This window comes from Mercenaria mercenaria, chromosome 3 (assembly GCF_021730395.1).
Source record: "Mercenaria mercenaria strain notata chromosome 3, MADL_Memer_1, whole genome shotgun sequence".
NCBI lineage: Eukaryota > Metazoa > Mollusca > Bivalvia > Venerida > Veneridae > Mercenaria > Mercenaria mercenaria.
This window is the reverse complement of record NC_069363.1, coordinates 40,673,430-40,688,145: the sequence shown is the minus strand read 5'-3', so window position 1 is coordinate 40,688,145 and position 14,716 is coordinate 40,673,430. Positions and strand designations below refer to the sequence as shown.

The window sequence follows — 14,716 nt, the reverse complement described above, 5'->3', positions numbered from 1 at the left end:
CACTTTTTTTTTTCGGTATGACGCGGCCGGGGATTGAACCTATGACCTCCAGCACTCGTAGCAGACGAGCAGACGCTCTACCACTAGGCTATCGAGGAGGTTTATTTTCGTAGATGTCAATTTGATTTAGATATTTACGTTAATTGATCTCTATTAAAACTATACATTTGAACACCTGAACACTGAGAATGAAAAAGCAAACTAGGGCAAAGAATAACAACAAAATTTGTATTTCAATTTCAATTCTAATGTGATTTTTTGCTGTTTTAGAATGTTTGCGAATGTCATTCGACCATACCTGTGCTATTTCTAGCCAGTTATCACGTCTCTTTATCAATTTACAAACACAAAAACAACCACATAACGCAATCAAACAAATATACCAATCATCCACATATTTAATGCTAGCCGCTAAATTGAAATAATAACAATAATAGTTACTATTGTCCTTTTAGATATAGAAATTTGGTTTATGTTATTATATTTTGAAAGATAGTTTTATTTTATCAATATCTTATAGTTTTCTTTTTGTAGATGTCATCTTTTAGAGTCGTGTAGACAGAGAAATACTATTCCAGCTAATACAGCTGCGATGCTTTCACCCTTAGATATCACACAAAACTAATCAATAATATCATAGTCAAGATGGCTGATGAGCTACTGTACAACCTTTTAGCAGAACTTGGAAAGGATTCGTATGTATTACAGTTTGGTTTCTCGCAGCAGAAGACATTTGCTCCTGTAGGTGCTTGATCAGCTGCACAATCCACGCTCGAACAGTTGAAATGGTACGTGGATATGCCACCAGTTACAGTCTTTATAGTCTGAAACATGTAAATCATTTTCGTTTTAAAATCACATGAGAGCTTGGTTTCGGGATCAGCGATTGAGGAGAACCCCATATATGTATTTCGGCATAGCATATCCAGCCACTAGGGTAGAACCACCATCCGCAATGAGGGACAATTAATACAAATTCACGGAGGAATGTCTATACTTAGGAGTGAGTGATACGGGATTCCCTCTGTAAGCAATGGTATCTATGCTATGGCAACAGACATAGTGCCTGTCACAATTTACGCGCGTCACATCATTATTATTTTTTTCAGTTTTAAGATACCCTACTCATTCTTTGTCAATCTTTGTAATTTTGACTACTTGATACTTGTCAAAGGTTGTTGGTTATCAAACTTGACATAGATTTTAAGGAGATGCACATGCTGTATAAGTAGGAAATTACTCTAGAAATGAGGGGACAAGAAAAGGGCCATGACTCTAGAGATACTAATCCAATCTAGCTGGTTTTCGGACTGGACCTGGATGTGTACACATTTTGCATTAATTTGTTGTTGTTCAAAGAACAAACACCAGTAAATGAGCAGACTCTAGTCAATAACCACTATGTTAATGCATTTATTATTCAATGCTAATCCAGTCTAGAAGGATGTTTTAATAGAGGTACACATTTTCTTTAAGTTTGGTTAAACGATGAAATACAATTGAAAATGGAAGAACAACTTCAAACTGGTTTCTAATTTATTTCCAACTAGTTTCGGCTTTCAATGCCTTCATCAGGGGTATCATGTTTACAATCAATAACTTTGATGACGTCATGTAGAACATGACTTCATAACAACGACGTCAAAACGTATTCAACAGCATGGCGTAATCTAACATTCAAAAACATTATACATATAATACAGAAATGCACAATGTAAAGGATCTATGAAGATACATTATTTCCAGAGAAAATGCAGATAGCAAATATTTTGAGTTCATTCCATTTGGATAAACTGTGTCTAACTCATGCATCCAGTAAGTCTCCCTCGGTAGACGTTTCCAATCACCATTTATGTGTTCTATGGGCATGAATGAAAAGTCATCAGTTGTGTGAAGGTTGGAATTCAAATGTTCAGAAACATTAGATAAAGATTCGGGATAATGGTTTATATCAAAACGATGACTATTCGTGCGTTTAGAGCACATCTGGTTGGTCTGTCCAACATATTGAAAATTACACCTTTTACATGTGATAACATAAATTACATTTTTGGAACTACATGAAAGACTCTTTCTAATTCTGTAGTTTTTCAAAGTTGCAGAAGATGTAACAATTTTAGATTCATTTATAGTTGAACAATGTGAGCAGCGAGCTCTATTACATTTAGAAATTTGACGATGGAAAAATAAACTGGGCGGGCGTCGATGACTTTCTTATTTTTTAACTAATTCAATTGCCTTAATTCTGGAGATAATATTTCAAATCAACTTGTTATAATACTTGACGCAGATTTATAGAAATACATCTACTGTATTTGTATGACTGACATCAAAGAAATGCTTAGTACTCTAGGTATCGACTGGACACTGCCGATTCTGGTAATTTTGATTATAAGGGATATAACTAGAGGCACCAACTTCGAATTAGCATGCTATCACACTTGACCTAGATTATGATAATTCATATTTCATGTACGTTTGGGTGACAGCAAAGAAAAATCACTCTAGTTACCGAGCGGACACTGTCCGTTTTCTTTTTCAATTTTGACTGATTCAAGGGCCATAGCTCTGGAAATTCTAGTTCGAACTGGCTGTTTATAGAACCTGCCTTAGATAGTTAAGAGAGACACACTTAGTGTATACATTTCTTTTAGTTTTGAAAAAGAGTACTCTAGTTATAGAGCCAATTTCATACGCCCACCCCAATACGTCCCCTATTTCAAAATAGGTGCAGAAGTCGATCTGAAGGCTAACATACATGCAATTGTGTTTCTGTTACGAGCATGTGTTTTTATTTCACTGTTATGTGTGAAGTGGGTTGATAGACTGTTATTATATTGTCGCCATAGCGCAAAGCATTAATTTTCCATTTACTTGTTCAAAAACAACAACAGTTTCTAGCGACAATAATCATATACATATACCACTTCAAATCATTTCAAATAAATTGGGCAAATATATACATTAAACACATTGCAAACTGTATCACTTACCACACATATGCCAGTTGAACAGGTCGTACTACTGTACGTTGTGTTCTTGCATTGCTCATCTCCAACGCATGTACCGACATCACATTGTATAGGCGCCTGTAATTATAATGTAATTGTCTTATATAAATAGCAGTTTATGTTTTGTAATTTAACCTTAGCTAAAAATAAAAAGAAATAAAATTTTCAGGACATGTAAGAATCACACGTCTGAAGGAAAACTCGTGTTATGTTATCAATGGATTTTCCGTGGTCAAAGATCTATTCCAGTTTAATTGAAATGTATCTAATAAAAATAAACTGAACAAAACAGCTAGTCCGCCATTTGCTATTTTGCATGTTTCTTAAAACAAAAATTTCTGAAATTTAGTATACCTTTAGACCATCATATTATTTGAAACAAATAAAATATTTCAAAATATCGAGTTACGCAAATATATCTTTATCAATTTTACTTCCTCAACCCATTTTTAAAGTAAAGCTACATGTTAATTTGTAAATTTAAAATGGCGAGTGAATACCATTAACAAGTATTAAATGTTCGTTCAGTTATTGTATTACACAAGACGTATCATTTCTTCGATAGTCTGCTCGCTTAGCTCGATATGAAAATTGCAGATCTATGAACTTCGGAGTCTTGAGTTCGATCTCAAAGCGAGGCGTTTGATCCGTCACGGCCGCTAAAGCCATTGTAACTGAAATCATTCGTCCTCCACCTACTACTCATGTGGGGAAGTTGGCAGCTGCTTGCGGAGAAAAGGGTAGTACTGGTACAGAATACGAGAACACTGTTTAGGTTAACTGCCGCCGTTACATAACTGAAAAACTGTTGAAAACGGCGCTAAATTCCAAAACAAAAAAAAATCCCCCCCGCAAAACAGTTTGTAAATAATAGACATCTAAGTGAATTTTTGCAACTTTTCAAAACAACAAAAAGCGAGAAAGCTGTTTGCCCGGTATACATGTATTTGTACTTTGTATCACACTTTCGAACTGCAGTTTACGTTAAAAGTCACAATTATCTTCTTCTGAAAATATTTAAAGGAAATGTAGTACGGTAAAAATATCTACCAAGGCTTTACTGATGTTCTTATTTGTGGTAAAATATTAGAAGATATCGATCAAAACAACATTATTCATTATTCTTATATGGACATTATTCTTATATTCCCCTCGTGCTTCACCACTGGCGCAGTCATAAATTTAAATGATATTTCCTTTTTTACAAACTCCTAATTACGCCTATGATGTTCCGGTATGTAGGAGGTAAAATAAAGTACTGGACCTATAAAACGTAAAATATGAACACACAGTGTCTACCCACACACATTTAAAACCTAGCAACTGAAATATTATACACCAAAACCAATTGAGAGAGGATTGACATCAGATCACGCTCCTTAAAATATCTGTATCTGTCATTTGTACGTTAATAGGAATGTTTCGTTTAAAATTTCATTCTAGTTTACTTCAAACCAACCCAAGATATGACATAAATCTGATAAATTACTTGTAAAAGATAAAAACAATTCAATAAACTGGTACTTACTTTAGGTTTGGTTGTCGAGGGAGCTGTTGACGAAAAAAAGATGTGATTAGAAAGACTTTCAGCATTTAACTTAATTAAAAACAAAATAACCATGGCGGCCCTTGTTCGCTCACCTGCGTTTCAAAGCTCAAACAGGTAACAATTTTGGTAGAGGATGATCCAACGACTTTTCTGTCAAAATATTTTTGTAGTTTTTCATAGAGCTATATAAGGAAAACTAGACTTGTACACACGGAAGCCATGTTTTCTTTGCTAAATCGAAATAGCTTTAACACTTTAGTAGAGGGTTACTAAGGAAACGATTATTTCTGTGATTTGTTTTATTTTAGATTGGATCTCGGGGTATAAGCATAAAGGTTTGTATATATTTGGCTCTGGTGGCCATACGTTTTAAAGAACAATCTTGGTATATACTCACAAAAAGAACATTTCTGTAAAATTATTAAAAATATCAGACTTAAGGTTCTAGCGATGATGTTGCTCGACGATTTATCTTATCATAGCTCTTGTGGTCATTTTATGACGAACCTGAATACAAATGTAATTTGAATAGTCTTGGTAAAGGGTCAACTAAGAACTTTTGTGTGAAATTAATTTTATTTCGGGCAATTATTGACATTTTCCCCCATACACAGAAGAAAAGTGTCTGACGCCTGACAAATTATTTCTTTAATAATTGCGATAGAGGGTCACTAAAGGAAATATATAAATTACTAAATCAAATAACTACTACCATAACAAATGTTATTGGGTAAAATTGATTACTCCGAAGCAAAGACGATTTGATACGGAAGATTAAAACTCGTTTTGCTGAAGCGGTAGACCTGTAACATACGTCAGTTTCGGTAAAATCAATATTAAGAGCGCATATGCGGACAGGTATATTGCTTAAGAGTCTTTTGAATCTATAACACTATCTCGATTTTCTATTTCTAAGCAAGATTGTAATACAAAAAAGAAAATACAACAGAAAAACAATAAAAAAAAAAAAAAAAAAAAAAAAAAAAAAAAAAAAGAAAAAAAAAAAAAAAAAAACGTTTGGTGATTATTGCTTCTTTTCTTTTCAACTCTTGTCACAATTGTAGCTTAATGACATGTCATACGCTCGGTAAGTTTTAAATATAAACATCTGTTATACGGAATTAAATACAGACCTGCAGGTGCGCTACTTGTTAGCGCCGCATCTGTATCATTTGCACCTGTTGCTGTTGTGTTTGAAGCAGAAGCAGTCGCCGCAGTAGTCACCGCGCCATCAGTATACATAACTAGTACCACCAACGCAAACAACAACACTGTAAAACAATATCTCGTAAATAATTTCGTTGCTATTTCATCATGTTGTTGTATTTCTTTTTCTTTTTCATATCACAGAGATTATTTAAAACTTCAACGTTTTTGTGAAATATTTAGTGAGATAAAAGTGTTTATTCTTTTGAAATGTTTTATATGAATTGAAAGTCTCATTGTATCTTACAGAACACAATTAAAGAAGTCATTCAAACGATTATGTTTCCCGACTTACAATTTGATTAGTTACTTTGTATCTATCAGTTACTTTGTATCTATCAGTTACTTTGTATCTATTATAAAATGAGTTTTTACACTGTTGCAAACTAATGTGCCTTAAGCTTTCAATTACATCTGAATTTTCCCACTTTAAATACCAATTAGTAGAATGTCATACAATATTTATTTTCTATTATCTACATGTTTCTACTTATTTACAACGTAGTAAATATATATTCATTCAAACAAAGTATATCTTTCTCCAAAAAGAAAAAAACAGCATTGAACGGTTGATACTATCGAAGGATAATCGTGTGTTATATTTCTGTATATTTTTCTCCATCCTCATATATATACTTACAAAATTTTGAATTAAAATCCATTTTTTGATAACAAGCAGCTGTTCAATACACAGCAAAACGTCAAATCAGTTGTTTTATACACCGGACATGGCGTTATCTCTGAGTCATCGATGTTTGACATTATCTGCTCCACCTTTGACGTGGGAGATATCAGAAAATACCCTTTATTGTTTTTCCTCATTCGTATCACTAGGGTTGTCATGGAAAATAGCTAGGCTACAAGAATTATAATTTGTTACTCGCACTGGAAAGTACAGCAAACAAGATTGGCCTTGCGCAGGACTCCGCTATTCTCAAGTCTCAAAGAAAAACGTTCTATAATTATTCAGTCTATAAACATACTTTAAAATATTTTAGTGATAAAGAATAAAAGATAAAGAGAAAACTTGATCGTCTTTCTGTATTGTAGGTTTTAAATCGCGAAAGCAAACACCTGCACACAAAAACTGATTACATTTGTGAGTAAATAAAAGGTTAGGTTACCTCAAATATAGTACAAGCCAAACAAGGAAGCCATTTCTTTTGCAATGTATATCTTATGCCGCTTTATCATTCAAGAACGGATTGCTAGGAAACTGTTTACATAGTGATTTTAATACTTATTGTAATTAATAAATATTTCTGTCTGAAACAAGAAATAAACTTTGTTTATTTATTCATGTGAAATCCTGGTTAAATTGTGACAAGGAAAGCGAGTTTGATGAGATAACTTACAGATAAAATCACGTTTGATATTAACAGTTGTATGCAAGACGAGGAAGTAGGCTAGATAAAAATTAGGCTGATACTTTATTCTAACGAATCGCTACAGTTCATTTTCGAGGTCAGCGATGTTTTTTTTTTGCACTAGTTTTTTAATTAAGTAATATTTTATCAGTATGATTCAATACAATTTATATTTGATAATGCCATAAATTGCATTGACCCAATAGCTGTTTGGAACAAATGTTCAATGTTTACTGCCATACTGTGGATGTCTCCAAAATAATTGTATTTAAGTACTTTTAAAATGTGCAAATGTTGTGTTATTATTATTGTTATCATTATTATACCAGATTTATATAGCGCCCATTTCATGATAAACACGTTCAAAGGCGCTTTACATAGCGCATTACAATGTCTGTTTTTCTTTATGTTATTTTATGGAATACGCAGTCAAATAGTTTTGTACATGTGGAAATAACATATATTACAACGGTTTCTAATGTTTGTCTAGATAAAACTTGTTCTTGTCACAGTTTTTGTGGACCGAACTCGAGGTAGCCTCTGATACAGTTTGCAGAACTACAGGCATCGCTAATGAAGAATTATGTATCATAGTTTGTATTGAAATGAAATGTACATGTACATTGAAATAATCATGATAAAGATATAAATCCTAAATAACATGCTAATTTTGGAATTAAAATAAAGATAAGTGTATTGAGTGCCCGCAGACTGTGTTACAGACCATTGTGCAACCGCTATGGCATTCTGAAAATAACAAAGGACAGTGTTACAACGCTGAGTCCAAGTACGGGAAGTCGTTGCTTACAACCGACGCTCAGCACATAAAGACTGTTGTTGTGATACTTTATAATATTAGGTTTGATTAAACGTTTCATGACAGGTAAGGAAATATGCAAATTCCATCGCGACCCACTAGCACTGGCTCAAGCAAAGTAATACTACACAGACACTTCGCTTGCCATAAATGATCCCGAAGAACCAGAAATGTAATGAGTCCAAACATTGTCGTTCCGTCTTGTACAATTGCTTGTCTTTGCCACTACACAATATTATGACAAGTCAAGAACTAAAACAAAGTTGGAGAATGGTTCCGAAGCGACAGTTTTAGACAAAAACATTCCCAGTAATAGAATTTGTTAAAACTTTGTATATGAACACAGTGTCATGTTTATAACAGAGTTATAAACAAAATGCTTGTTAAGGGGTTATCTACCCTTGTATATGCAAATTGGAAGAAAAATCCAGTTTTAAGGGAAGATCACTCCCGAACAAACACAGTGACCTATAATTGTTTTTTTTCTGTTTCTAACAAGAAACTATTTTCATATGCCAAGTTTGAACAAATTCTATTATTGGGAAATTTTTGCCCCATCTCTCATACAAGAAACTGCAGTAAGTGTCTTTAAACTGTATCTCTAACGTCTATCCATATGTGGAAATATAATAACAAACGTTTCGATATTGGTTTTATGCATTTGTAACAAAACACAGTTAGGTACAGTTGCGGTTGATATGAACGCTGTTTTAGGAAACGTGCCAAGTGTGTGTATGCTGTCATCAAACACTGTACTGATGTTATAAACGGATGTGCTTCATCTGATTAAATAAGGTTGAAAACGTTGTTACAAACCCATTAAATTAAACAGTCATTCCTGTTTTTTGATGAGTCTAGGTTGATGGTTGTTGTTATAGAGGCATCATTCATACAACAACTGCTGTTAATTGTAATGACTGTCAAGTTTTGGGTGTTTATATCAATGGTTTAATTGCAATATTCCTCTCAAAAGAAATTTGAGGTCCTATTGATTCATCATTCCGATCGACAAACTTTTGAGACGAGTTGAACTGTTAAAACCATTGCTATAGATTGCAAAGAAACTTATTACGATTAACTGGTTATTCCCTGACAAATTGTAAAGCGTTGCCTTTTAAAGCATTAATATTAAGTTCCTTCGGGGTTGGTTAAAATGAGGGTTTGATAATCAAGAAATAATCTAAAGTCAACGACATGATCTTCAGAGTACAAGGGAAACATAAAGATCAGAATTATTATGCAAGTTAGATATATTGATTATATTCCTAACGAATGTTCATCAAATTAAGAAATAAGAAACTTATGTTTGTTTGTGTCGTTATTCAAATTTGAAAGTAACAGTTTTTACCCGCAGTGACGCTCGGCAGTTTCCATTTTATTATGTTTTCTCTGTCTTGTTTTCGGCATCCATCGAACGGTAATAAACTACATAATTCGTCGAAAAATGCTGAATTAAGATATGGAATGCAACGTTATTGCATGCAAAGTACCAAATTACCTTAATTTGTTGTTGAGTTTCATCATCGAAACAATGTAGGATGATAAACGAGTCAGTGCTGGATGTCAAAGACACAGGTGACATACTAGTAAAAATCATGTGTACACATCTTTATTAATTGAACTAGTGAAACGTAAGATAGAAAAACATGACACCATCAAAACTTTGCAATTTTAATAATGTTTTTATTTCAAACAGATACCAAGACTGTACTCAGTGTTTGCGAATGTCATGGACCATAGATTTGCATTTTCTGGCTCTTCATATGGTCTTTATATCAATTCACAAACACCCAAAACAGAACAATTTTAGGTATTGGTATCAATCAAACAGTACTAACATGAAAGGCAAGATGTAAAAAGTTGTCCATAACTTGATTCGTAATTGTTTTCGTTATAAGTTTTGGTATTGTCTTTTGTGGTGACTTACATTGACATTGTAAGTACGATGAAAGTCAGCAGGGTCAGAGTGATGCTGTACACACTTGTTGCAGAATTGCGATTTCCTGGAGGTAATGTGGAATTACCAACTGTAGATACTGACACTGAAAAGTATGAATAAAAAGCCATAATCAATCTTAGACAGTATACGCTTATTAACCAACAAAGTCAACATTTTAAAAGCTACAAAATACATTTTGGAAATTTAGCAATAACAGACATAATAAGCGTATACTAAGTTTATTAAAGAGAATTATTTGTGGCCACTGGTGTGATTGTACACACAGACAACATACGAGGGATGTTCCAAAAATAATGTCATTTGTGTTTTATTTCGCGGAAATCGTGTCGATAGAATGATCACTGAATCGTAACATAGGTAAATATCGCGCTCACACGTTCACTGACCTTGGTACAGTGTACATTGCTTTATAGAGTATTTATTACACTTTACACAAAATGACTGGGAAAAGAGCTGAAAATGTACTTGAAATTAGGGCCTACATAAAAGTTAGGTCGCTACTCGGCATGAAGCTTGTAGATATTCACCGTGAGGTGTGCGACATTTATGGGGAGGGTCAAATGTCTCGTAGGACTATTTGTAGGTGGGTAGCTAAACTTAGGACCGGACAGCAGCAACTCAAAGATGCTGCTCGCACAGATCGTCCTACAACAACTACGTCGAAAGGTAACATCGAAAAAAATCCTCAATTTGCTAAAAAAGGATGCCCGATTCACCTTTAGGCAACTGGCCCAAATGACAAACTTGTCGTTAGCACGAGTTCATGGAATTTTGAAGAAAACCTAAAACTTAGAAAAATAAATGCAAGATGGATACCCCATTTGTTAACAGATGAACAAAAGAGGACCCGTGTAACAATGACAAAAAAACTTCTGAACATGTACCTAAAATACAGCAAAAAGGTTTTTGATAATATAGTTACTGGTAATGAAACCTGGGTTTATTATTTTGAACCAAAGCGGAAGTATTCCAACCGAATTTAGGTCACCAAAAATGCGAGACGCCAAACGAATACGAACGGTGAAGAAGGTTTTGTATGTATTTTTTTCACTCATAAGGGTCCAATCATTCAAATTCCGGTACCAAAAGGCAGTACGGTCATAGGAAAATTCTATAAAAAACGTTGTTCTAAGAAAATTGAAGAACTACTACAAAAGTCGCCGCCCCAAAACAGGACTTAAGTACCTCCGACTTTTGCATGATAATGCACCCGCTCACAAGGCACGCATTGTTACCGAGTTTTTGGAGTCAGAGAAGGTTACCGTCCTTCCACACCCTCCGTTTACGCCAGACCTGGCCCCCTGCGACTATTTTCTGTTTCCCAAACTTAAATATCATTTGTCAGGAAAGAGATACAAATCGAGAAATGCCCTTGGATCTGCTGTTTATCAGTATCTGATGGGTGTTCCCATAGAAGAGTATGAACAATGCTTCCAAAAGAGGACTGACCGGCTCAAAAGGTGTATTCAGGCTGACGGAGAATATTTTGAAGGGCAGAGCAAGTTAAAATGATCAGAACATTTGCAGTATAGGAGAACCGATGCAAGTGACATTACTTTTGGAACACCCCTCGTATAACAAAATACCAGACTCAAACTTAAATTCGACATACTCTCATTCGCGCTCGTGTATTTTGGTTTTGACTTGTTTAATATTGGATGTTTTACAAACCTCCAGCTGTTTGTGATGCCATTGTTATCGATGTAGTTGACTTAGTAATAACAGGAGAGGTACTATTTCCTGCCGCCTGAACAAGGAGGGTCACTGACACAAATAACAATACTGTAAAGACAATAAATCTGCTGTAATATATATTTAAATCTGATATAAATCTCATATTTTTGGAATCCATTTCACTATATATTTTTTGTTAATTTGTCCTAAATATACGGAGGCATAAGAAAATATTCTGCGATGAAAGCTGTATTAATTTTAGTCTTTACAGATAAATGTTTAGCGTTTGAAATTATTAAAAAGAGCTGAATATCAGTATAAGTTACTGACATAGATATTTTAGTTATACATCGTTGTGAAAATATAACGACATTAAAACATAATACTGTTCAAATAATCCTTTTTTAAAAGAAATCAGAGAAAACTTTAATGACTGAACTGACTTTAACCTAATAGGCAAAGAAACAATTGCTATAATTCTTTCCTTTCCGAAACCCCCGCTTTGTTAAATGTTCAATATGAACTAAACAGGCGAATGGTAGTATTCCTGTTTTTCTCGAATTTAATTGTATGACAAAAGGTTTATAGGCTACGTCAATGAAATATTTTGTCTACTTGCCTTTTTTCATGAATGTTAATTACTGACCGCGAGCTGTGCACCCTTTTCTTTATTTTGTTCTGATTTATTATGCGTTTTAAAGATGCTTAACAAAATTAAAAATGTTTATCAAAAAGGTGCACTTCACTTTAATTTCGAACATATATAGGCTGACATTTCACAAATGACTTCGTAAGATACAGGAAAAAATGTTCTTTGCTAAATGTTACAAGCAGAGAAAGTGTTTAACCTCGGTTGCATTTCCCTGATATCATCTAATAATCACATCTAAAAAGTATAGAAGCTGTTGAGAGTTTATATGCTTTTAGTAAATACAGCATAAGGTTGAAAAAAAAAATTGTTTGTTTGTTTCGGATTTAACGCCGTTTTTCAACAGTATTTCAATCATGTAACGGCGGGCGGTTAACCTAACTAGTGCCAGTACAAACCTGTTCTCCGCAAGTAACTGCCAACTTCCCAACATGAATTATCAGAGGTGGAGGATGAATGATTTCAGACACAATGTCGTTTATCAAATCGTCACGGAGAACATACGCCCCGCCCGGGGATCGAACTCGCGATCCCGCGATTATTACTGTAATAAGCTTCACATACCGAGGGCTACAGTCCATGACACATAAAGTGGAACTTTCTGACGTTTTGAAAATTAATGGAAATGTTAATTAAGCTATTCTATTGTTTTGCAAACATTTCACCAACACAAAATCTTGATATATATAGTTTTAGCAATTAGCAGTAAGAGGCAAATAAAATGTTGTAGAGCTTCTTTTCTTATTATAAATATTTCAGTATTTATTCTTTTCGCTAAATAGTTAGTACAATTTTTCCTTTTAATAATATATCACTATAAGTAAAAATCTAGCTCCTTAATATCATTTAACACGTGTTTTATTCTATTGTAATTTGATCCACAGATTTCAAAGGTTACTTCCAGATTTGATTTTGTTATTTAGTACATAGTAAATGTATGGAATAGATTTATTTGAATTATTTGATTTATTTCATCTGTAAGCATTTAGTTATTTTCAATTAAATCAAATCAATTTAAGCCAACTTTTTTTCCATTCCTTTGAAATACCTTTTATAAATCAACGTTCTTTATTTTCAAATTATTAAGACATTTAATGATATATTTAAATATCAAAATTATATTCGCCATATACTTACATGATTTCGATATAAGATCCATCTTTGATATATAGACAGTATCTATTAAATGAAGAGCAATCTGTCAAAACAATTTGTTTTATATACAAGATATATCCTTATCTCTGAATCACCGCCAGTTTTTTTATGCCTGTACTTGATCCCACTTAATGTGAAAAATATAGAAAAATTCCCTTTCTTGTTTGTGTGTGAAGTCGCCAGGACGACGAGTACAGCTCATACTTCCTACAGTGGCATAATGGGTATGGCGACATCCACGAAAATCTATAGGTCGGAAATTCGAGACCCGTCAGAGACGGATGTTGTTACTTAAAACCGATCGGTCAAGATGAGCAGCCAGCTAGGTTGATCATGGATACCGGTTACCTACCTGACTGGTGTGACCATTGAAAATATATATTGAATGTGTCCTACAAACCAAACATGGCGAGATCATTCAGGAGGGTTGACACTATAATAAATAAATACTTTTATTTACTTTACGCACTTAAAAACAATTGAAATTTCGCAGACTTTTAGATGGTAGATGTCTTGTAGAATATAACGTCGGAACCGTACATACAATGCATTTTCAGAAAGTTTCAGGACAAATACCGTAACATTTTAAATCATTTATATTATTTTACTATGAACTTTTATTTGGTAGTTGCATATATCATCCATTCTTTGGATGACTTCGCATTTATATCTTTATCCGTCTATCGCTATAGTAACGTCAAGTAAGCGTGAACTGGACATTTTGCAAAGCAGTATGATGTTGCATGCTAACGTCATTTCCGGCGTATACGGTGCAGTTATATAAATTCATAAATACAATCTTTGGTTACAGACCACCAATTGTTTTCGCATAGACTTACATTATAACATTATGTCGTGTACTAGAAACATGTATATCTAATCACGTTTTATTCATGAACTATCTTAGTTCCACCAAATGAAAAAACTAAGCTCACATGAACAGTGATATTTCATGTGAGTATTTTTCACGTGAATGATGTGTTCTCATGTTTAGATTATTGACATTGTGGGAGAAAACCGTTCAATGACACTCTCTTCAATAACCATCAAATGAAACACATATTGTCAATATGTATAATGAAATACGCAATAAAATGTTACCTTTTAAAATAAAAAAACAACAACATTTCTTAGTTTTGCTTACATTATTGCCCAGTCAGAACGGACTAAGTTTTACCTTATTCCTAGGTATAAATTTACCGTTATTCTTAGTAAGTTAGCGGACCAATGCTGAAAAATTCTAGTTTCATCTAGAGAGCGCTACTCAACCTACGTCAGTGATCGGGTTCGAAACTGGAAATATCCGACATCCGACTTACTCTCCAGAT

At 33.8% G+C, this 14,716-nt stretch overlaps 1 protein-coding gene across 1 annotated transcript; it reads right to left on the bottom strand.

Annotated features, from left to right (window-relative positions):
* Nucleotides 1–209: 209 nt before the first annotated feature.
* Nucleotides 210–13,493, bottom strand: LOC128555566 (uncharacterized). The gene is made up of 7 exons (XM_053538271.1): nucleotides 13,371–13,493; nucleotides 11,582–11,692; nucleotides 6,407–9,992; nucleotides 5,694–5,831; nucleotides 4,540–4,562; nucleotides 2,994–3,089; nucleotides 210–824 (listed from the first exon to the last, which is right to left on the bottom strand). Exons 3-7 carry the CDS (start codon nucleotides 6,426–6,428, stop codon nucleotides 612–614), a joined length of 492 nt encoding a protein of 163 aa, XP_053394246.1. The 5' UTR covers nucleotides 6,429–9,992; nucleotides 11,582–11,692; nucleotides 13,371–13,493; the 3' UTR covers nucleotides 210–611.
* Between the last annotated feature and the right edge of the window lie 1,223 nt (nucleotides 13,494–14,716).